Raw genomic sequence first — 25,409 nt, forward strand, 5'->3', positions numbered from 1 at the left:
AAAAAGGCATGTTGCAGTAAGCCAGATGAGAATAGCTAGTACATAAGGCACCTGTGCTTGAAGGCAGATTTTAATCTCTTGAGGCCTCTAAAAATGAAAGGAAGAGGGAAACATGTAAAGAGAATTAAGTCTCAATAATTTGCCTTATAGATGATTGTTAGACAACTTGTTTTTCTGGGTATCTTCTTAATCCTTTGTGGTAGAAGTCACAAGTTGTAAGCCACTATTGGTTGCCAAATATTGAAAATTTATGTCGACAAAAGCCATTAAGGGCATGGATCAGTTGTGCTAGTATGAGTAAAAAGGTTTTAATTTTCAGGTGGAGTGTAATGTTATACAGTGATTATGCAGACAGAACATATGTTGTGTGTGCAAAACTGCAAACCTTAGAATTGTCCAGTATGTTATCTTTGTAGTAGCTCTGTAATCTTTCTTAAAGTTCCTTGTAAATAATTGTTTCATAGTTTTAAATTCTGGAAATTGACCATTCATGATAGTTAGTAGGGGGTTAAGTGGCAACAATTTAGCTTTTCATCATAACTGCTCAAGCATATTGTTGGCTTATCCAGTAGTCTGTGAATAGATCAGCTCTGTAGGTCCTGTGTGTTTGCATGCTTGGAGTGATGATTCCTTACTGTGCACATTTTAAGAAATTTAAATTTCCAACTCTTTGCGTTTTGTTTTGTTTTTACTCTAAACTACAAGTAATAATAGAAACTGTATATAATGATGCAGTCAGTTCTCCATTATTAAAGTTAATGGGGGGCTGGGGATTCGTTAATGGGAGGAGAAAGCTGTAATGACATGTGAGGTTGCTCTGTGTTAGACAACCCTTCAACCCCAGATCTTGGAGCTCTGCTTGGGGGTGAATGATGAGCCAACTGAGAGCTTTATGGGTTAGGATTAAAGAGCCCCCTGGTATATAGGTGACATTGTAGTGGGTGTCTGCTGTAGGTCCCCTGACCAGGAAGTGGATGAGGCCGCCTATGAACAGCTAGAAACAACTTCATGTTCAGAGGCCTTGGCCTCATGGGGGACTGCAACCAGCCCTACCTGCTGGAGGAGCAACACAGCAGCACATAAACAATCCAGGTGTTTCCTGGACAACATCAGTGACAACCTCCTGACACAAATGTTGGAGGAGAAATGGAGAGGTGCTCTGTTGGACCTCATACTCACCAACAAGGAGGGACTTTGTTGGGAGTGTGAAGGTTGAAGGCAACCTTAGCTGTAATGACCGTAAGATGGTGCAATTCGGTATGCAGAGGGCAGAAGGGAAGGCAAAAAGCAATATTCCAGTGCTGGACTTCAGGTGGATGGTCTTGGGCTTCTTCAAGGATCTGCTTAGTGGAGTCCCACTGAATAAGGCCTTGGAGGGAAGAAGGGCCCAAGAAAGCTAGTTAGTTAGTATTCAAATATCATCTCCTCTAAGCTCAAAAGTGGCCAAAGCAGGTCAGGCAAATATTTCAGGAGACCTACATGGATGAGCAAGGACCTCCTGACAAAACTCACACAAAAAAGGAGGGATTGAGAGCACCTTGAGGAGGAGAACATGGGGGTGCTGGTGGATGAAAAGCTGGATATGAGCCAACAATGTGCACTCACAGCCCAGAAAGCCAAACATGTCCTGGACTGTGTAAAAAGAAGCGTGGCCAGCAGGTCGAGGGTGGTGATTCTGCCCCTCTACTCTGCTCTGGTGAGAGCCCACCTGGAGTACTGTGTTCAGCTCTGGAGTCCTCAGCACAGGAAAGACATGGAGCTATTGGAGCAGTCCATAGGAGGGCCATGAAAATGGTCAGAAGGCTGGAACACCTCTGTTATGAGGAAAGACTGAGGGTTGGAGTTCTTCAGCCTGGAGAACAGAAGGCTCCTGGGAGACCTTATTATATCTTTTCAGTAGTCAAAGGGGGCTTACAAGAAAGACAGGGACAGACTTCTGAGCAAGGTCTGCTAGAATAAGACAAGGGGTAATGGTTTTAAACTAAAGGAGAGTAGATTCAGACTAGCTATAAGGAAGAAATTTTTTACATTGAGGGTTGTAAAACACCAGATCAGGTTGCCCAGAGAGGTGGTAGATGCCCCATCTCTGGAAACATTCAGGGACAGGTTGGCTTGCAGCTCTGAGCAACCTGATGTAGTTGAAGATGTCCCTGCTCATTGCAGCGGGGGCGCTGGACTAGATGGCCTTTACAAGGTCCCTTCCAACACAAACCATTCTACGATTCTGTGAGGTGGAAATAGGGAAAAGTGGAAGTAGGGAGAGATTACCTGGCAGGAATACAGGAGCACTCTGAAACACAGGAAGGTCAAAGCCTAGCTGAAATTGAATCTAGTGAGGGATGAGAAAGGCAAGCAGAAGAGATTCTTTAGTAAGTAAGTAACGAGAGGAAGACTAGGGAAAATGTGCACCCAGCGCTGAATGAGGCAGGAGCCCTGGTGACAGGACATGGAAAATGCTGAGGTACTGAATGCTTTTCTTCACCTCAGTCTTTACTAGCAAGACCAGCCTTCAGAAATCCCAGGTGCTGGAGACCAAGTCTGGAGCAAGGAAGACATACTCTTGGGGGAAGATCAGGTTAGACAATACTTAAGCAAACTGGACATGCAGAAGTGTGTGGTCCTTGATGGGCTGCACCCATGAGTGTTGAGGGAGCTGGCAGATGTCACTGTGAGGGCACTCCTGATCATCTTTGAATGACTGTGGTGATTGATAGAGGTGCCTGAAAACTGGAGGAGAGCAGGTGCCTCTCCTAGCTTTAATAAAGGATAGGAAGGAGCACCAAGAGAACTAACTGCAGGCCAGTTGGCCTCACCTCAGTCCCTGAGAAGGTGGTGGAACACCTGGGCTCCCCAGTACAGGAGAGGTGCAAAGCTACTGGAATGAGCCCACCATAGGGCTACAAGGATGCTTAAGGGATTGGAGCATCTGATGGATGAGGGAAGGCTGGGAGAGCTGTGACCCTTCAGCCCAAGGAAGAAAAGGCTCAGTGGGGTTCTCATCAATGTGTATAAATAACTGAATGGAGGGTGCAAAGAAGATGGTGTCAGGCTCTTCTTATTGTTGTGCAGTGACAGGATCAGAGGCAATGGGCACCAACTGAAATGCAGGAGGAACACAAGGAAACACTTTTTCACTGTGAGGGTGACTGAGCACCAACTTAGGTTGTCCAAAGAGGTGGTGGAGTTTCCATCCTTGGAGATACTAAAAAGCCATCTGGACGCTGTCCTAGGCAACCTGCTGTAAGTGATCCTGCTTGAGCAGAGGGGTTTGGCTGGTTGACCTCCAGAGGTTCCTTGCAGTTGTTACTATTCTGTGATTCCCAGAGCTGGATTTTGGGAAGGCTCTAAGCTGCAAGGAGGGCACGTCTCCATTGTTTCTGTTTGGCATCAGCAGTATAGCTTACACAAAACGCACAGAGTAGCTGCTCAGAGACAAATTTTGTCTTTAAGCAGCAAAGGTATTTATTTCGTGCAACGTTGGGGAGCTAGCCGATTTGCACCGGACAAACTAGCTCTGAAGTTTTCAGTGAAAAGTTAGGTAATTTATACAGTTTTCCTGAGAGGTTACACATTTTTACATACATACTCATTTGATTTTGACACCTAATCATTCCATTCACAATAGATGGGATCTAGGTGGAGTGGACCTTTCAATTTTCGTTGTTCAGCGATTTCCTGACTTGATGGTCTCCATATCTCCTTCAGGTGTCCACCTTATCTTTTCTAATTATTCAGAGTACGTTCCTTTCTCAACACAGAGCATCACCCAGAGCATTGTACCAAACTCATCCCAACTAATCTTTTTTTTTTTTTTTTTTTTGTAAGACCTTGTTCTGTTTCACTGCCTATGCTAAGTACTCTCAAAACCTGAAGCTGAGGAGATGCTGTTCCAGGCGCATTAGTTCTGCATTGAGCTTGCCGATATCTTGCTGACACTTCCTGACCTTTACTTTTCACCCTTTGAGAACACGATGAGGATATCTTCTTTTTGGAGATGCTTACAGTGTCCATGCTGTGCAACTCTGATATTGCTCCCTCCAAATTAGAGTAAACTTTGGAAAATAAAATTGTCTGTTCAGTACAGAACATAATCTTCTAAAATGTACTTAATCTGATGTCATTTATGTAGAGTCAGTTTTTGTGTTTGTGGCCTGCATTTGTCTTTTGAACAATGCGTAATTCACTAAAGATGATTGAACTGGAAGTGGCAGGTTCAGGAGACATTTGACTTCATGTAGGCTATTAGCCATGTTGTAATCATCTTGGTGTTACTGGACTCATCAGATTACTCTGTCCCCATGCCTCTTTAAAACTACACAGCTGTACTTTTCATTGGCAGTGTAAAGGCATGAGATTATTATTTATTTATTTATTTAAAATTTCAAAGCATGGCTCAGCCCAGAGTGTCAGGTGAAGGCAAGGTTACAAATAAACAATCCCTACTCTTGTTCATCCTTCTCACTTTGAAGTAGTAGGATTGATGACTTCATTGAATTGCTTTTGAGACAACTGATTGCTTTGAGATGTTAGCATATGTAGGTTAAAGTCAGCAGTGTTGCCTTTTTTTTTTTTTTTTTTTTAAATATTGAATCTTGTCGATAAACTGTATCTCAGCTGTCCTTTCCAGGTTTGTATTTTTGGTTTTCAAAGTCATAAACAGTCCTACAAATTTAAAATTCAAGTTTATACTGATTTTCTGTTTGTGGTTAGGTAAAACAGCTAAGTTGAATCTTGCATATCTTTGTAGTAGGATTTTAATTTTAAACTATGCTAAGCATAAAATAAGGTGTATTTCAATATCAGAGGACACTAGCTGTTGCTGAAAGTATTGATATTAGATACGAACCTGTTTTTTTCCGAAATGCTATCCACATTTTCCTTGAACTGAAGCCTACCAAGAGAAAAATAACTAAAACTTTGGAGCTTAAAACTTTATAGTTCTGTGCTGTAGATATTATGCTACACCATCTGTATGCAGCATTTTCAGAGGTTGTATTCAAAAGTCACTTTTTCTTCCATGGAACGTGGAAAATGCTTAGAAAAATGGACCTGGCATTTGTCCTCTGGAGTAGAACTAAAAATGTTAACTGCTAGTTTGTAAAGTGAAAGAAGATGCTAATGCACTGGATGTGTTTTCAAGATGCATTTATTTGGATTGTCTTTGTGCAGCCAACCACTTTAATTAAGACTGTGTTTTGCACTTGATAACATCTTTCCATGTGATTGCACTTTTGTTCTCGTTTCAAACATCTGGGCTTCAGCAGTAGTAACAGCACTCCAGAGAACAAATATCCAGTTCCATCTTGTATCTCTTAGAAAGGTCCTGATAGGACAAGGTCATCCTTGGCACTAATTTTCAAAATTATTAGAAGTAATCAGACAGCAATTATATCATATAGAAGCTTTTATTTCAGCCTTAATAATTGTGTGTTTTGGGATAATGCGGCTCAGAAGGCTTTTGGCTATAACAGTTTGATCAAAAATAAATCCTCAATTAAAAGTGTCTTCTAATAAGACAGGAATAAGACAGATCTGACTTTCATCTTCAGCTGTAAGAGTAATATACACAACTGTCACTGTCCTTTTCTTCCTTCCCACAGCATGCACACATGCTTGTGGGTATTTCTGTGACACGTATCCTCTGTTAAGTTTTGACCTTTTGTGTGAAATATCTTTGATTCAGTTTTCAGAATTAAATTTTATCACTACCAAGTCTGGGGAAGATTGAAAGGTCTTAGTTTTATCCTTCCCTTTGGCTCAATCACTGTGTTCTTGTAAGTCATTATTGCTCAATTGTCACTGAAGTGCAAAAATTGAATCTTCATTGGGTTCACTTATCACAGTAGAATGCAATTTAAAGTTAAATTTATCATTTTAAGAACTAGATGTTACCATGTTAATCTTCATGCCTTGCTTGAAAGTTAGTGCAGCTTTTGTCCTGTCCTTCGGTTGCTTGTGATCTGTTTGGGTATTCTTGAAATACTGTGGTTTCCATAAAATACTGAAGTGTGTATAAAGCCTAGTTAGATAAATTCTAAGGTTTAAGCTCCTCAGTAGGTATTTTTATCATGCACTTTGTGTTTAATAATGTTTTTTAATCTCATTCTTTAAATGCTTTATACAGTTTTCATGATCATGAGTTTAAGACTAGAGTGTTTGCTCTTCCTAAGCATAAAGAGCAAATAATTAAGAATTTAAACAATATTTGTCCTACTTACATGAATCATTTTTTCTAAATAAGAGAACAACTTGATTCCTGCTCCAGGTTATCAAAGGAAAAAGCTGTGCTCACTATTTCCAAATAGAATTCATCAGTGTTTTAAGTGAGAGTTGCATAAAACATCTTAATTCTTTTGTGCTTGGTCTGAAGAAAGGCAGAAGTAATATACTCAGAATTTTTTTTTTAAGAACAGTATAAGCTCAACTGAGTTTATTAATGCACACATTAAGTGGATATCAGTTTGCAAAGATCATGTGAAGATGCTTTTGATATTCTGATACTTTTTTGATATTTTGATACCTTTGTAAATATGGTTGTAGGTTGTAGAAAAACCTGTTCATCTTTTGGTATGAAAATTAGCAAATGGTTGGAGTGTTTGCTAGGTGGGAGTGCAATGTGGGTTTGCAAATAAAGTAACAATACTTTCAGCATGTTGAAAATTTTTTCATTTGTTAAATCCTTTTTGCTGTTGTCTTAAAAATACAGTTCACTTAGTCACCTATTATAGATCTAATTAATCTTAGTTTATTTTGACTTGCAGCATGGATTTTGAGCTATCCTTGCTAGTAGTTTGGCAAGTTTGGGGACTAGAAATGTGCTGCCTCTTTGGCAGGAGCCTCCTGCTGAAGGAAATTCAGCATGCTGAACAGAAGTATTTTACAGGCTAAGTGAGGTCTCTGAGGGTCTGTGTGGGCTGTGCTAGTCCAGTGCATGTCTAAAACTGTTTCACATCCCTGTGGAACATTTAGGAAGTTTCAAGGAATATTTTCATTGCTATGATGGCACAAGGTAATAGGTATGTGGTAATAGGCTGCAAAACATAGTGCCATGGAAACTACTTTTGGTTTAAAGTTACTTCTGCCGTTGATTTGGCGGAGTGGGGGCAGCTAAGTCCATAGAAACTCTTCCTTCTTTTTAAAGTACCTGTTTTTTAGCAGTGCAAACTTACTGGGATTTAATTAAGTAATTACATAACTTTACTAATTAACCGTCATAATTCATGTGTTTGTTTTTCAGTAAACCTGATATGTCTCGGTTGAGGCTGGCTGCAGGGAATGCTATTGTGAAGTTGGCACAAGAACCATGTTACCATGAAATCATCACCTTAGAACAGTACCAGCTGTGTGCACTAGCCATAAATGTAAGGAAATTAGGTGGGACTTGTGGGTTATCAGCAAATGTATGAGTATATGTGTTGTTTGTTCTCTATGTTGTATATACTGTTGTTAATCTGATTTTATACAAAATGTTCAGCCTTGGCATGAATTTATTTTCCCACTACATGATCCTGAAAACTGATTTTGGGTGAGAATTAAATCTATAGGACTGGTCTGCCCTGTGGGGGAATCCTAATGTAGATAAATGTTAGAATATTGATAAACCAAGGAATTCAGTATTGATTTCAAGTAATACCCCAGCTGCATTATGACATTATTACATCATTAGAAGTTAATATGAGATGTAGTAAAGTATGTTGGACTGTGGTGACAACAGTGGCCTTCATTTCTTGATACTTGGGTAGAATTTATTTGGAACGCAGAAGTCTGCAAAGGTAGTTGGTATCCTTTAAATATTAGAAGAGATAGGGAGAGGTTTCTCAGTAGATGTTGGAGTTTTCATCCTTAATTTCTGCCTGTGAGCCCATTGTAGCAAAAGGGAAACAACTTCAAGATTGTAAGTAGAAATACAGGTATTCTCTGTGTTCCTGTCTTGTAGATTTAACAAATAGCACAGAAATTGATTCACACCCCAAGAGTAAAGCAGTCGTGGAGGGACTCATGTTGGTGTTACTTGTGCAATTGCTGGTATTCTCCTGACTTTAAAAAAAGTCAAGAAATCCTCCAGAAGGAATCCCTTCCACAAGATACCTTCACGAACAAGAACATTCCATTCTAGACCTTAATTCCTGTGACTGGCTAAAGCTTTAAAAGCTGTAACCCATTTTAAATGTCAGAAGATTTGAAATTGGCATTTAATATTAGAAAATACGAAGTATAGCTCCTGTATAGATATTGCTTACTTTCATATAGAGTATCTTTTAAAGTTCTTAAGTTGTTTGGAGTTGGGTGGTTAGGCTAGAAAAATTGTTCATATACCAGAGTAAGACAGTCTGTATTAGGCTTGTATATTGGTTTGTCAAATGTTTATGTGGATTTTAAGCTTCTGTGTGCCTATGGAAAGGAGCCATTTCTCAGTTCCCAAATGCTATGAAATACAAGAGAAATGGAACAAAACTTAAGCAGATGAAATCTAACAAAAATACAGGAGAAATTCAGTGGTAATAACTGAAGGTCTTTATACCCAAAGCAAGGACTAATGCTTTTCAGTCTTCCTATTCCAAAACCTAATAGAAATGTTAGCCTTGTGTCAAAAAAAATTTTTTACATGTTTTTACATTTTGACAGTTTTTCACAATTCAGGACAACATTAGTAGAGAAGAAAAGAGCTGCTTACTGTAATGACAAATAAGATCTGTCTCTGATCTGGAGAGGATACTTTAGCTGAATACCATTTTACCAGAGTAACCTTGCCAATATAGTATTTGCATGACCTGTTTTCTTCTGGTCCCAGTGATCAAAATCTGTTCATTTCTTCAGTCATTTCCCTCCTGTAGCAATTTTTTGTTTGTTGCAAATGTTAACCTTGCTGTTCTCCTCTACCAGAATTTTTGTTTTGGCTTGCTCTTTAGTATGTTAGGTGCAAGCTCCTTGCCCTCCATTTCATCACTGTCTCTCACTTTGTTTTCACTTTTTATTTTCCAGCAATACCAGTCTTGATTGTGGATGTTGATAACAGATGCTACCTTTGGGTCTAATTCTTAGCTATCCTCAATTTTTGAAAGGGAACTTTAACAGATTAAATTTAAATTTGAAGAACATAATAGGAACATCAACATTTATAAACAAGTTAGTACCACATTTTACTATAGAATCATAGAATAGTTTGGGTCTCAAGGGACCCCTAAAGATCGCCTCATTCCAACCCCCCTGCCATGGGCAGGGACACCTCCCACCAGACCAGGCTGCTCAAAGCCCCGTCCAGCCTGGCCTTGAACACCTCCAGGGATGGGGCAGCCACAGCTGCTCTGGGCAACCTGTGCCAGTGCCTCACCCCCCTCACTGTAAAAAAGCTCTCCCTTATGTCCAATCTAAACCTTCCCGCTTTTGGTTTAAAACTGATGTCCCTTGTCCTGGCACTACAGGCCCTGGTAACAAGTCTCTCTCAGTCTTTCTTACAAGCCCCCTTCGTGTATCGACAGGCCTCAATAAGGTCTCCCTGGAGCCTTCTCCAGGCTGAACCACGCCAACTCTCCCAGTGTTTCCTCACAGGAGAGGTGTTCCAACCCCTGGCTGCTTTTTGCGGCCCTCTCCTCTGGACCCGCTCCAGCAGCTCCGTGTCTGTCTTGTAATGGGGACCCCAGAGCTGGACGCGGGACCGCAGGTGGGGTCTCACCAGAGCAGAGGGGCAAAGTCACCCTCCTTGACCTGCTGGCCACGCTGCTTTTGGTGCATCCACGGATGCAGTTGGCTTTCTGGGCTGCAGGCCCAAATTGCTGGTTCACGTCCAATTCTTCGTCCACCGGTGGCCCCGAGTCCTCCTCTGCAGGGCTGCTCTCAATCCCTTCACCCCCCAGTCTGTACTGGTGGTGGGGATGGCCCCAAGTCAGGTGCGGGACCTTGCGCTTGGCCTTGCTGAGCTCATGAGGTTCACATGGACCCACTCCTCAAGCCTGGCCATTAGTACTCTGCGTCATTAGCAGGGAGACTGAACAGTACGTCTCCCAGTATTGACCCCTGAGGGACAACATTTGTGGCTGATCTACATTTGGACATTGAGTTTTTGACCACAACTCTTTGGAAATGGCTATCTAACCAATTCCTTATACATCAGGTAGTCTATGAAACATTTATCTCGCACAATTTAGAGACAAGAATGTTGTGTGAAACAACATTCAAAGGCCTCACAGAACCCCTGGTGGAGTGACATTGGTTGCTTTTCCCATATCCACCTACATAGTCACTCCACTGTAAAAGGCTACTAGATCCGTCAGGCATGAGTTGTCCTTTGTGAAGCCATGCTGGCTGCCTCCCTGTGGATACCCATATGCCTTGACATAGCTTCCAGTGGAATCTGTTCCACTGTAGTATTGCTTCTGTCATTTTTTTTCTCCTCATTTATTGATATTTCTTTGCCTTTTTTGACTGTCTTACTTGTTTACTATAACATAGGTTGTAAGCTCTGTCAGGACAGGAATTCTGCCTGTACTTTTCACTGCAGCTTCTAATGGATTTTGAATACTTAATAACTTTGCTAGATCTTGAGGTCTTTTGCAGTTTCCTTTCTGCCAGGCTTGAGTTCGGATCCTCAGATGCAGGGTAACTAACGGTTTCGGTCATTTTTGGACTTAAAAGTGGTAGTATATTAATCTCCAGTGGAAACAATCTGTGTATTTTTCTGAGATATTTGCTCGTGTGTGTATGCATACATATATGTGTACGCTTAGAAACTTCAGTATTAGAATCCATTTATTGATGGTAGACACTGATTGTTCTAAAAGTGTATTAATTTTTAACACTCTCGAGTCTAGCCACAAATTAGAACATCCAAGTGATGTCAGGGCCAACTCCTGTAATTTAATTTACAGCAAATTTGCTTTAAATGGAAAGATCAGGAAGCAGATTAAACAAAAGGAAAAGCTTAATTTTTAAGGCCTGTAATGGTTGCTCAGGTTCTGCTATGGCTCCGTGCTGGCTATGTTTATTTTTTTTCTCTGAGACTGCCATTTTGTAGTGTAGAGTGGTTAAAGCACAGAATACCTAAGTGTGGTTGCTAATTGCTGTATTAAGGTTGCACTGGTAAACAGAGACAGCGTGATGATTAAATGCATGTAGTTTTAGTCATTTGTATGACATTGTATTCACGTCTGTGTTTGGCCAAACCTGTAAGCTCAGTAGCAGTTAAGTTCTTTGATCTGCAGAACAAATTTTGATGGCAGGACATCTTCATATTGAAATGAAGTAGAAAATAATTGAGTATGGTGTTAAGTGTTTCAGTGCTTAACAGCTTTTAAGACTAGATTTAAGATCTAATAATCTTTGCTGTTAGAAATGCAATTTTAATTGTGTTTAGAATGAATAGTCTTCTAAAAGAATAAATGTTTTAGATCACACAAGTTTCATTAGTTAAAAAGAATAAATCCCAAAGCTTTCGGTTGCTTTTGTCAACTCTGAGGGTGTTTTAATTGTTTAAATAAGTCTTTGTCCGTTCTCAAGAATCAAGAGCTGTGTCTGAGGGGTACCTGCAGCTTTGCAAATATATAAATAAATATATTTTTTAAATACTTGTAAATTATGAACTTCTGAATTAGCATTAAGTTCAGAGAATTAGCTATGTAAAGTTGGGCTGATGTTTGGGTTTTATTTGTATGCTATAAAAAAATACAGAACTTGGTTGAATTTGGTCCCCCTTCTCAGTGAACTACTGTCGCTGAGCTGAATTTAAGGTTATTGGCAATATTAAAAGATAAAGAAATAACAATCATTCCAATTTGTGCCACAAACACTGTCAGTAGCAATGAACCATACCTTCCTTTGTCCTCTGAGCCAAGGAGGGTATGTTTCGTTATCAATATACCAACTAGGCAGAGGTCTCTTCTAAGATTTCCAAAGGCTTTAGACTTTTTGTCAGGTGATGTTACTGAGCAGCGGAAGGGGGCTATATCTTAGCCTTCTGCTGGGGGCTGGAGAAAGAGGCAATGGATCCTCGAGTATGTCTCATGGTTTGGTTATGGGGTCTTGGGTTGCTTAAGCTATGACTACAGCAGGCACTTCAGGGAATCAGTCCATAGGGGAAGGCTGTGGCTTGAAGCACAGAAGGAACAGTGGGGCCTTGTGAATTTCTTCTGGATTTAATTTTTGGGTGGGAGGAGAAGGAGGCTTGTTTTATCTTTTTGATGCCCTTTGTGAGTTGAGCAGTCAGTGGTACCAGTGGCTAGGCCTTGTGCTTCCTGGTGGCTGGTCGCTGGAAACTCTCTCCAATTCTTTCTGCTTTCAGAACTGTCATTTGACTAAAATACATATTTGTTCAAGTTTAATGTTTTTTCTTCATAATTTGAGAAAACAGATCTTTCCTCTTGACCATTTTTTGTCAGGTTAAATATGCCAAGCTGTTTTGGTGGCCTTGTTTGCCTTATGCTTTTATGTATGCTTTCTTCTGTTTTCTGCACCTGCTTGTTAACCTTCCTTGGCCTGTGTTACTGAATGGTTTGTGATATATTGAACGGTGTCTTAAAGTGTGTAGGTTGTTTTCATACAGAGAATTTTAAAGTTCATATCTTTTCTGTAAATACATTGCTTAATAAATTGTAGAAGTACATTTGCTGCCTTCATATCATTTTACTTTGTGTCACGTGGCAACTATTAGACATGGGTTATTCTCTTTTGTGGTCATTTGTAGTTCATAGGTTTGCACAGCATAATGGAAATCACTCTCTTCAGTGTTTGACCTGATCTTATCTGGTAATTCTGCTGAATTTTATTCAGTTTCTAATACTAATGGTTTGATGAAAATTTGTGGAATTGCAGTATTAAAATCAACACAGTGGTTACTGGTGGTTAAACACTGTTTTGGTGCAGATCTTTGGCTCCACAAAGCAAGTGGTCCTATCGTAAACAATTCAGTTAACTCCAATATTGTGCTAAATTAGGCCTTGGGTCCTAAGTATGATATCTTCCTGTACAGTTTCTGAACCGTAACTCTTCTAATCTTAAGGGAAGCTTCAACTGAATAATTTAATTTAATTGCTTTGAATTGGCATTAATAAACGTTCATACGATTCCTATGTTTCTGTGGCTTCAAGGTCTGAAATTGATTTTGGCATATTTACCCAGGCTTCCATGTTTTATTTCAGTCTATATTACTTTTAGAAAAGTTTATTGTTACCTTTTTGGTTTTGCCTTTTTTTTTTCTTTTTCTTTTTTTTTAATAGGATGAATGTTACCAAGTGAGACAGATATTTGCTCAGAAACTTCACAAAGGCCTTTCTAGACTACGGCTGCCACTAGAATATATGGCTATTTGTGCACTGTGTGCAAAAGATCCCGTGAAAGAGAGAAGAGCTCATGCTAGGCAGTGCCTTGTGAAGAACATAAATGTCAGAAGGGAGTATCTGAAGCAACATGCAGCAGTTAGTGGTAAGAGAATAGAAGTTGCTTTTTGGTACAAGTGCTATAGTTCAAATGTGAATGTGAGTAGACTGAAAATACTGATGGTTTTCTGTTTTCATACATAGAATGGCTGTACATTTCACTTAGAGGTACTTAATGAAAACTGAAAATAGTCCAGATTTTCTTCTGAGTTTTTTTTAACAGGCATTTCTGAGATGTTGCAATTTTGTTAAAAGCTGTGCAAATGCTTATGCCTAAGTGTATTGGAAGCAAAGTAGTTTTTCAAGGCAGTTATGTGTACTGTTTGAACTTGCTGGTTAATTATATTGTAAATGAAGTGACAATGTTTTATTTTACTTCAGTAACTAATAATTTGCGACCTTAATGACATAAATGCAGTACTAAATTGTCTTGCGCTGCTATATCAAGTAGCTTCTTATCTTGTCTTATGCTGGCAAGGGCTGTATTTGTAGGCAGTTCAGGCTGAGTTTATGTAATTCTTTCTTCCCAGTGCCAGCAGTCTGATCGTGGGAATGCTTTGTAAGTTATTAGGGACTGATGTTAGCTATTTTTCTTTTAAAAAATCGCCCCTTTTCCCTTTTTACTTAAAGCTACACACATACAGTATGACAACACTGGTATATAGTCATAGGAAAAAGTAGACCTTTATGAAGAGCTATGACCATTTTGTGTAAGAGGTTTTGAAAGTTTATTTCTTTGGAAGAGCACTGATAGTTTGGTCTTTGTGAAATGAAGGGGATTTTTTCATCTCACCTTAGGATAGACTAAACCTGTTCTCTGAATCTGATCTCACAACTGCTGTCAGATAACTGGTTTCCTTTTGCATTTGTATTGGCCATGTCCATCTATGTGTGTCTTACTCCCCTTAGACTTTGATCAGAGAATAAGCCTGTGGAGAAATCCTTTTGCATATTGTTCATTAGACTTGAAAAAGGAAAAAGAGCAGTGCTTTTCTCCCTCCTTGATAACATGTAAAAAAGAAAAATCCAGTTGAGCAAATGCCTTTAAGTCATCGTCAGACTATTCCTCTTGAAAACTCTTTTTAGTTATGTAGAAGTATAAGAATTCTCATATGACTAAAAGTAATTGCTAATTTCCTAACTGTATTAAGAGAGATGCTGCAAAGTTACTGTGAAAAATCTGTAGAAGAAATGGAAGAGGAGCCTGGGTGTGTGTGATTGTTTTTATCCACTGGGACTTCAAAGTGTGCAAGACAATTTCTCTTTCTTGCTTGAAAGACTTGAGTGATGCCATTGATTTGATAGGTACTATCATCTGTGAGGCATCTGGATTAAATATAGATTGCAAGATTTTTTGAGGACTGCAATGTTAACTTTGTGACATTCAGATTTACTAATCTGAGATTGTAACAAATACAATGTCTTGGTCTGTTAGCATCTTTAAAAAAAAAATATTATTGCAGTAGTACAGCTGAAGCACAGTTATGGTAAAATCATATTATTTAAATGTGTATGTCTCTCCCTCTGTCATTCTCCCTACTGGCCATGCAGTAGCTCAGGGTAGTAATGATGGTAGTAGTACCACCTGTGCAAAGCTTCTGCAAAAAAAAAAATAAAGCTGAGTATCTGCATCTTTGGTTAATGCAGCTACTTTTATGAATCTTTCAAAAATACAATTTTCTGGTGTTTTTTCTTGAAAACTTGGTACAGGTGAGGAGAATATCTTTCAGATATTTTGGGGGATTTCAACGTTTGTTGGAAAGATGGTAAACTTTTGTATACCTTGCCTGAGGAAAACTTCCTAAGGACTAGTACCAGACAGTAAAATGCCTCTTTCCTCTACACTGACCTTTTAACAAGCTGGCAGGACTTACTGTCATGCCTTTTAAATTCTCTAAATGTTACTCATTGTAGAAACTACTCAAGAAGTAACTTTGTTTATCTGTTACTAGTTTCATCTGGGTAAAGACATGTCTTGCATAGGAATCCTTGTTCTCTAAGGCTGGGCTTTTACTTGCAAGTCAGTAAGTGGAAAAATTACAAGAATAAAGATTAATTTATTTTTAACAAGTCTCTTTCTGAAAGTTTCTTTCCTAAATGCTCTTAAAGGCCTGCCATGAGGGGTTTTGGCACACTGTAGTTTTAAGTGCTAGTGGTCTACTGGTTTATATCCATAGAGCCACCCCGCCATTCAGGTTGTGTCTGTCCTCATTAAAAATGAGGAAAGAATGTGTAAATACTTTTTCTTTCTTCCCTTTTTTTTTTTTTTTTTTTTTTTTTGGTGGTCATGACAGAGCTTAAATATGTTTCAATATTTGTCCTTTTCCTGTTTTGTTTGGATCTGGTTCACTTTGTTTTCCAGACCCAGCTGGAAGATTACTACTATAGGTATATTAGAAATTGTACAAGGCAGAAATTTAATGAAGAGTTCATGAGCTCTTGGTGAGCATTCTATTGAAGTTGCTAATTAATACAAATAATAGCAGGTTGGTTTGCCTGGGACATGTTTAAGGCAAACCAATTTTGCTAATGTTCTGAAATCATAATTATGTTCTTTTTCTTCCCTGCCACATCTTTTTGTTGTTGGTTTTGGGGTTTTTTTTGTTTGTGTTTTTTAGTTACACAAACAAGTACTGGCTAAAGTGCAGGACAGTGCTTGAATTAGTGAAGGATGTTTTTAAAGTTTAGTGGAATGTCAATTAAAACATTTAAAAATGCTTTGCAAAGTACACTGGATTTGAATTACATAAATATAGCTTGAAATAGAAAGAAACTGGGTGATTTTATTCTTTCACTTTGATGGCTTACAGTCTGTGTAGTAACTAGATACTACTATTAATAATTACATCAACTGCAATGGCTGTCTAAGAGTGTATCCTTGGAACTTGACAGCACTATCTTCTGTGAGCCTTTATTAATTTTGAATGCTTTTCTTGCTATTATGAATGAATCCAAGTATTTTATGTAGTCTGTGCGTTATCCGCATTTACGCAGACTTTTAAGAATGGGAAAGAGACAGACTTGACTTATGCATGGCAATTTAGTTAGTCTTGTGAAATCTACAATAATGACATAACTATTGTGTGCATAAAATAAATTACCAAGCACATCTCATTTGACCACATGTATTACAGATAAAAATGTCAGTATTCTAAAATATTTTTAAATCGTTTTCAAATTTTACTTATATATAGGAATTTACAGATGTTGATGACTTATTCGTAAGCTAATATGGGATAGTTAAAAGCTTACTGAAAGAAAATTTTCCAGACTTGGTCATGTCTTTCATGACCACTGACTAGTTGAAAATTACTTTTTTTTTAATCCCCCTCCCCCCAACCACAGAACCGGGAATTTCCATCCTTTCTTCATATGCACATTCAAGTGTTTATCCATAGACATGTTAATACTGTGCCTTTGCATTTGCCACTCAAGATCAGGTGTGTGTACCATAGTAATATGCACACAACACCAGCGTGCCTTCCTTGCCTATCCTGCCTGTTGCACATGGTACACGTTTAATAACTGAACTGTGCTGTGCATCTTCCAGCTCCTCTCAGTCACTAGACTAGAGAAAGCAGTGTGGATGTTTTCTGCAAAATGCTTTTTGACTTTAGGTGTACGACTTGTCTTTTTGTTTGTCCTTGCCCTGTGGGGTATAACCTCTTTTTTTCATTCTGATTTTCATCATCAGACTTCGAGACGCTGAAGTGCACTCTGCATAGTGTTGGTTAGCTCAGGAATTTGTTACCTTATGGAATGTGTGTTTTGCAATCATAACTCTGGGAGGGCCTTTGGCAACAAGTGTTACTTTTTGAATCTGTTAGGAAAATGGGCCATCTGACTGTGGTGATGTAGGAAAGACTTTCTCCTGCAGTCTGTGTTTAAGACTACTTGCAGGTCTTGGAGGATGCTAGAAAAAGTTTTGAATGCTTTGTCACGGTTCAGTTGTGCTGCTTTGTTCAAGTGGGATTGAACTTTTCAGACTCAGTCCACTACTACTTTGTTACAGCCTTCATGTTACCTCCTGTCCCTTCTTTAAACAGACAAGGTAGGCTGTGGGTTTGGAGAATGTGGCCATTTGACTGCAAAGACCCTGCAAAGGGCGTTCCTTTCTGTTCTGCTGACCTCAAGTCTGTACACAGCTATGTCCAAAGAAGGAATAGTAGCTTATCCTGCAGTTGTGCTCTTCCACCTCTTGCAGTTAATATGGATTTTGTGATCAATTCTCACTGCTGTTTTTCAGACTGTTTCAGAATGCAGGCTTTGAACTGAAGAAAGGATTGGGAGTAGGGGGTGACTGTAGCTGTATTCTCAAGGTAGCTAGAAAATAGATAGCCTTGTGAGAGGGATACTTAAAAATCTCAATTTTTGCATGCATGAAGCATGGCATATCAACCATCAGATGCAACATCATAAAGAAATGATAGGCCCACATGTGCCTGTACTTTTATCTTAGTGTATGCTGACCTTGAATTTTGTTCTTTCCTTTGTAGAAGAAAAGCCTGTTTCTTAGTATGTAGTCTTTTGATGCATCTTTCTTCTGCTTTTCAGAGAAACTGTTGTCACTTCTACCAGAGTATGTTGTTCCTTATACTATCCATCTTCTAGCTCATGACCCAGATTATGTCAAAGTCCAGGACATTGAACAACTGAAGGACATTAAAGAGTAAGGCTACTTTTAACAGTGTTATTTCTAGAATTAAAAAAATCTCTTTATTCTAAGTGAAATTTTAATTCATTGTGGTACCCTGATACACTGTCCAGTGCACATAACAATGGCAGTTATTTCTGTAAAATATTGTGAGAAATAGTGTATGTATGCTTTTTTAGTGCTCTGTGATATCTTACAGAGGAAACTTCACTTTCGGGCTCCTCCTACCTTCATTTCTTTTTTCCAAAGGAATTAGTTTCCCAGACTTAGACTGGTTCAAATTCATAATAGTAGTAAAACCTAGAAGTTAACCACTTTATCAAATGTGCTTTTAAAATTTTATTCATGGGTACTACTGCATTTCTCCTTCAGGTGCCTCTGGTTCATACTGGAAATATTGATGGCTAAAAATGAAAACAACAGCCATGCATTTATCAGAAAAATGGTAGAAAATATCAAACAGACTAAGGATGCTCAAGGACCAGATGATCCAAAAATGAATGAAGTAGGTGCTGCTTTTTGATTGGAAATCTCATTTAATTCTGGCTTGCTTCTGGAAATGAGTTGCGTTTTGTTTACACATAAACTTGAAAATGTCTTTCAATAGAATTGTGTGTGGGAAATGATACTTCATATACTGCCATAATGATATTTTGTTTAGATGACAATTATTTTCCTATGCTTCACTAGATCTTGGACGTTTGCAAGGGATTTGTAATAGTTTGAAGTCCTTCTGTTTCTGTCTCAGTAAGACTATTAAATCCTAATTTAAAATATATGTAAACTATACATTTTACTGTTTAAATCATCCACTGAAGTGCTTTGTAATATTTAATTTTAAAAGTGCAAGAATAAGCTTATTATAGGAAGAAAAATACATGCATTAGATGTTTCCAGTGTGTATTGTGTAGTGAATGTATCAAACCCTGATCTTTTTTTTGAGGTTTTTTTGCATCATATAATGTGCAGATTTGTCACTTTTCTGCTTTTCCCACAGAGGTGAATTATTATTTTTTTTAATAAGCTTTGTCTTTGAAACCATGGCACATACTGTTCTGAAGCGTAGAAAGATCATGTTAGCTAGCTCTCTTCAACTGCTGGGCCTACAGTGCTTTTGTCTTTTGCTCCTATGTTTTATTATCCCACAGTACACTGTTTAAGATGCAGGCTAATGTTAAATGTTTAAGGTGATTGCTTTTAAACTGTGTGTTCTCATAGTTCTGTGCTCAAAAGATACTGTCTTTTCTAAATATTTGCAATGAACTTCTAAACTTATTTGTTTTGTTTTTAAATTCTATTACTTACAGAAACTGTACACGGTCTGTGATGTAGCTATGAATATCATTATGTCAAAGAGTACAACATACAGTTTGGAATCCCCTAAAGACCCTGTGCTTCCAGCCAGATATTTTACTCAACCTGACAAGGTATACTTGACGTTTAATTTTTCCCTGAGATAAGTCTGTTCAGATCTTTCTTAGTTGTAATTCAGGGGTTCTTTTAATTGTTTTTGTAATTTCAGACTTCTCCCTATTACAGTGTAGTTGAAAATTTATGTGTGTATATGTTTTTGTACACACACTGATTTCTTACCTCCCTGAGATATTCTTGTTCAGGTTTAAAAGTTCAAAAGTGTAAAAGATGTAAAGAAGGTCTTTTGGTATTACTTCCAAAATGTATATATCTTGTTAATCTATTATTGCTTTTTTCTTTTTTCTTTTTTTTTTTTTTCCCCCTCCCTTCTCATCCCCCTACCCTCCTTACAGAATTTCAGTAACACGAAAAATTACCTTCCTCCGGAAATGAAGTCTTTTTTCACTCCTGGAAAGGTATGTATGGCAGGGAGGTTTGGGGGATTTTTTGGTGCTGTTCGTGGTTTTGGTTTGGCTTTTATTCCTTTCTTTTTCATTTCTTTTTTTTTTTTTCCTTTTTTTTTTTTTTTTGAGAAAACTGATATGTAGTTAATGAAACACTTAAGTTTAAGAAAATAAATTGTTTCTGCCCAAAAAGTTTATATACCAAATGTTAGTAAAGATGTGGAAAGAGACAGGTAGAAAGGAAAACTGCTGCTGTTTACACCGGGTTGTGGTAACAGTAGGCAAAGCCTGTCGTCTTACTTTTTTTTTTTTTTTTTTAAAATATCCATAATATTTGACATTTGACAAGTTCCCAAAATGGTTAATCTTTTTTTCTGTAGAGGACTGCAATATTGCATATGAAGTGACAGCTATGTAAAACGCTAATATAAATGATTTTTAAAAGCACATAAATTAATCTTTGGCAAAGCTCAATACCAGTTTACAGTATCTTACAAGATATCTGGCTGTTCTATGGTTATATTATGGTTATATTTATTCTTTCTAAAAATGCGTGTTGTTGAATGGCAAAGAACAATATTTGTTCTTCAGTAAAACTAAACCCAGGTACTCTTTAGAGTAAAACTAAAGTCTAGTAAAGGAAAAGACAAATTGTAGTTTTTATCTGGATTAATGTGTCCTGTTCTAGACTACAGGAGAACATTCATTTGCTACCTTGCAAAAGAAACAACAGCACTGCATCTTCATTACCCTTAACTTCTATTGAAGCATTAGCTGAAAGCTAGTGACTTACTAATAGAGGAGAAATGCAAGTTAGGAAAAAGCGCACATGTACAGGAGCGTCTTCTTGATTAGAAGTTGAAAGCCAACATTTTTTCATTGGACTATATATCATCACTGTATTGCACATCTATTTGAAGTCCATGTATTAGATAGAGATTCACTTCTTATTGAAAGGCACAGAAGTTTTTAAAAGGAAGCCGCGTGTCTTCCAGTTTCTGATCAGTAGTCAATATTGTGTCATTCAGTTTCTGACAAAAAATTACTGGTAGTTTGTCCCAAACTTAATATATTACACTATGTACTGTGACAATATTAAAGAAGAAACTTGTTTTGTGGTATTGCAAAAAGTCACAGAATCACAGAGTGTTTGAGGATGGAGCTCTGGAGGTCCTCTAGTCCAAAGCTCTTGTTCTCTCAGAGTTTCCTCAAATGAGAAATGCTTCAGTCCCGTCTTCATCTTCGTGGCCCTTTGCTGGACTCTCTCCAGTAGCTTCATCTCTCTCATCTATCCTAACATAAATTCTTTTGAACCCTAAGGTAGCTTTTATTATTTATTATATTTTTATATTTTAAATTTCTAGTGCCAGGTACTCCAGCACCTTTCTTGTTGTTCTGAAATTTTGTAACAAACAGAAGAAGTGTATTTGACCACCAAAAATTTTAGTTGCTTTACCATCATGAAAGTAACATGAATTGTGAGTTGGTCTAGGGAGTCTCATTTTTGGGAATGGAAGATTAGCTTGAGTGGGTTGTTAGTGGGGATGATACAAGCACGGAACAGCATCTGAGGGCAGCAAAGCTTTGAGTGTAGGTTCTGTGGTAAGGGAGGAGCTGTTCGTGCAGCCCTGTTAACATTAGTCCCTCCTTAGTAGGAAGCCCACTCCAGTGTGAATTTGAACATACCTCTTCTTTTGAGCTCTTTCTATATTTTTTTATTGATTAATGTTAAGTTCTAAACTCATAGATGTACATTCTTAAACTGGATTTTGTTCTCCAAGGTTTATTTTTGGAAAGGATATGCTGTTTTTCTTGTACTCGGTGCAGAGAGAATCTTTGGTGTAAGTGTAAAATTCCCTCTGGCTATAAAAGTATAACCAGCACATCCATGGTGCGTATCTCAGAAAAAGTGACATGCAAAGCTGCTATGATGTGCTTGTTGAACTTTTTATTTTTCAGCTGTTGCTAACTTCAAACATAGTTAAACTTTAATATTGAAATAGAAGACGCATCGTCCTAGATAATGAGAAACATAGGGAATGGTCTTTAAATCAATGTTTTTGTACGTGGGTGTTTGGCATAAAGGTGTATTCTCTTTAGAAGTAACTGAACTCTTTCGGCTCTCTCAAAAGTTAGTATAAGCTGGAGGTATTTGGCATGTCTGAAAGATAATCCAGTTAAATGAATAACCTGAAGCTTACCAGTGTCTGGAAGTTTTGGCACCTACTAAAAGCCTGGCATTTTTAAACCTGTGCATGAAGTATCAGAGTCTTCTCCACAGTGTTTGATTTTTGAGATTCTCATTCATTGCCAGTTGAAAATAGTGTGGTTTGCCATTACAGTTAAGCCAGTTTAATGGGTTCTTTGCTGAAAGGGCTGTCCTACTGCTATTTCTGTTTTGCCAGTACAGATGCTTGCCTAATCCAAATGGTGAGCTGGATCAGGCAGCTAGATCAGCAGAAAGGAAACTGCACAAAAAGTGCTGAAGGGGCTTATTGCAAGGTCAGGTGAGCACCCAGTACTACCAATGAGAAGAGGACAGAATATAAGCATAGAGAGAATACCACCATTTTTGGTGGCAGCTAGCTATTAGATTACAGCTTTGTCAGCTTCCTTTTGGTGTCTGTTGTAACTTTCATATGCAAATGTTTATTGCTTTGTGTTAAAATTAAGATACTGATTGCAAAAAGTGAAATCTGTAAAAATGTAAATACTGTACATGTTAACAATATCTAAATGTGTAGCTTGAAATAAAGGAAATATATTTTTGGTTTCAGCCCAAAGCAGCCAATGTTCTTGGAGCAGTTAATAAGCCTCTTTCGTCAGCAGGCAAGCAGTCTCAATCCAAATCTTCACGAATGGAAACTGTAAGCAATGCCAGCAGCAGTTCAAATCCAAGCTCTCCAGGAAGGATCAAAGGGAGGTTGGTAGACAACAAAGGAGCTTTGATATTTCAAGTATTTGTAATGGAAACTTTGAATTTTTCTAGAATGTTTTCTAAGTGAGAAACAGAATTCTATTATCTTATTTGAAGTAAAGTTATAGTACCATGTTGGTGTAACTGAAACCATGAATTCGGCTTTCTAACCCCAGAAATAAATTTGCTTTAAAAAACCCCAACAACCTAGAATCAAATCACATCCAAATTTGGCTGTAGGATGGAAGGAGAGCCTCATGTTTATTTTATAGAGAGATATATAATCCCCCGACATGTGTGTATGTTTATACACGCATATATACAAATGTGTATGTATGCATACATCTGCAGTTCCTGGCAACCTGGCGGCCTGCTGTAATATTAACAACGTATCATAGACAGTGAGGACTGCTAGGCCACTGTGGTGATCCCACGTGACTTCTTCCTCTCTAAATTCGTTCTGGACTTTGCAGATGAATATGTTTGGATGGTAGATTCCTTCTGTAATAGAGAGGGGAATGTACCGTAATGCTACAGAAGCTGTCTTCTAGTTAGCTGTCTTTAAAAACCGTAGCTTGTTCTGTGTCAATTTTTTAGATTACTCTTTAGTTACTGTATCTTCATATGTTAATTTTGTAACTACAAGTCACATTATCAATTTTCTTTTCCAGACACTTAGGGGTTGTATAGTGCCCACTATTCATACTTTCTCACATTCCTTCAAGACTGTGAGGAAATGTTATGTTTGGAAATAACATTTCTCATTTGGTACTTCTGTGGCTATTTAATATATAGTATCAATTATAAATATAATGTAGTGTTTTACCAGGTGTACTCAACTACATGGAAGAGTTCAAGAGTCCACAGAAAGGCTTATTTATTACAAGTCATGCAGGTTCACATGCTGAAATACATTATTGGCTACAGACAGGTTGGAGTCCAGATTGTTCTCTGTTTCTAGCAAAATGAATCCGAGACCAATACTGTTCTACCCCCAGTTCATTTAAAAAAAAACAACTAAAATGCTGCACTTGCAGCCTGATATGTTGTGTCATTTTCATGATCTCCCCAGTTCACCTAAGTTAAACTCATTAGCGTTTTGCATGGAGGTACCAAAGAAGAAAAGTCCTGTAGAAGTGATGGTAATTATTTGGTATGCATGGCATTTCCAGTTCAGTCTGACTGAAAATATACTGGCGAGCTTGCATCTGTTAAGACTATGTATAAAAACTGAGCTTCCAATTACATCACAGTTATTACAGATGTTATACTTGGAGTGAGAACATCTTTCTCGGTCTATGCCGTGCCCGGGCCAGGGAGTTAACAGTTTGTATGTTTGAATAACACTTTCCATTCAGTGCATAGCATATTTCTTTTCATTGAAAAACATGCCTGTTGTCTAAAAATGTTGCTTCTACCTGCCCCAGCACAGATGCAATGAAATTAATGAGTATTGGTGTTTGTATATGTCGTTTTATCTGTGGGCCTCAGTGTACCTCAGGAGGTACTATTGTCCACATTTACATAACGTAGAAACTGAAATAAAAATGAAATGTGGCTCTAACAACAGAAACCTGAGGGATGAACTGGTCTCTGAAATTTAGATCTGCCGGTTTATTGCCTAAACCTCGCCACAGGCAGGTGTGCATGCTTTGGCTGGTCTGTCTGTGGGGATCTTTGATTGGTATAGGGAAGTGTATGCAGATCTCTTGAAACTCAGTAAGGTGCTTCTGTTTCAAAAAGCTGCTTATCTTTCCCTGCAAAGAAAGAAAATTCAGCTTGGCTTACCATTGACACCTTTATCCTGAGATTTAGATGTTCTGGCTTGTGATATATGGTGGCTATAGTAGCCAGAGTAAAAGTTTTTTTTCTGCCAGATTGTACATGGTTTAGGAGTAGATTGACTTGTGAAGATTGTTGTTCTTGATATATTTTTTTTTTAATGATTTCCCACTGTGTTATAATAATGAGGAAAATAAATGTTTATTTGTTCTAGGCTTGACAGTACTGAAATGGACCACAGTGAAAATGAAGAATTCACGCTGGCTTCGCCCTTACCAGGGAAGAAAACTGACAAAAGGGACGACTCTGATCTTGTAAGGGTGAGCTGTTTGGTTGCATTGCAGATCTTTCACTTTAAGGACTTTAAAACAAAAATGAATGTGGTGGTACTTGATGTCATTCAAGAAAATATGCTGAAACATGAAACTGAGTTAATGTTATAAACTACTGGAAAATGTGCTTAGTTGGATGTGAAAATGCAATGAAAAAAAGGGTTGTTTGTCTGTTTTTCATAAAATCATTTAGGTTGTAAAGGACCCTCAAGATCAGAGTCCAACCATTAACCCAGCACTGCCAAGTCCACCACTAAACCAGGCCCCTAAGCACCACAACTACAAGTCTTTTAAACACCTCCAAGGATGGTGACTCAACCACCTCCCTGGGCAGCCTGTTCCAGTGCTTGACCACCTTTTCAGTGAAGACAGTTTTCCCAATATCCAATCTAAACCTCCCCTGGTGCGACTTGAAGCAGTTTTCTCCTGTTGCTTGTCACTGTCTTGATTTAACCCCAGCTGGCAGCTAAGCACCGTGCAGCTGCTCAGTTACTCCCCTCCTACAGTGGGATGGGGGAGAGAATCAGAGGGGTAAAAGAG

The 25,409-nt window shown here is 38.3% G+C and overlaps 1 protein-coding gene across 4 annotated transcripts in view; it reads left to right on the forward strand.

The window, feature by feature from the left end:
* The window catches only part of PDS5B (PDS5 cohesin associated factor B), a 115,289-nt gene that overhangs the window by 78,665 nt on the left and 11,215 nt on the right, over positions 1 to 25,409 (forward strand). For 2 of the 4 annotated variants that reach the window (XM_056328131.1, XM_056328134.1), the window contains exons 24-31: positions 7,238 to 7,361; positions 13,209 to 13,413; positions 17,922 to 18,036; positions 18,394 to 18,526; positions 19,329 to 19,448; positions 19,788 to 19,850; positions 22,616 to 22,761; positions 24,752 to 24,857. In XM_056328131.1, coding sequence (XP_056184106.1) covers positions 7,238 to 7,361; positions 13,209 to 13,413; positions 17,922 to 18,036; positions 18,394 to 18,526; positions 19,329 to 19,448; positions 19,788 to 19,850; positions 22,616 to 22,761; positions 24,752 to 24,857 — 1,012 coding nt within the window. The remainder of the gene's footprint in view (positions 1 to 7,237; positions 7,362 to 13,208; positions 13,414 to 17,921; positions 18,037 to 18,393; positions 18,527 to 19,328; positions 19,449 to 19,787; positions 19,851 to 22,615; positions 22,762 to 24,751; positions 24,858 to 25,409) is intronic. The other 2 variants (XM_056328133.1, XM_056328135.1) reach the window with 1 other exon arrangement.

Source organism: Falco biarmicus, chromosome 2 (genome assembly GCF_023638135.1).
Source record: "Falco biarmicus isolate bFalBia1 chromosome 2, bFalBia1.pri, whole genome shotgun sequence".
NCBI lineage: Eukaryota > Metazoa > Chordata > Aves > Falconiformes > Falconidae > Falco > Falco biarmicus.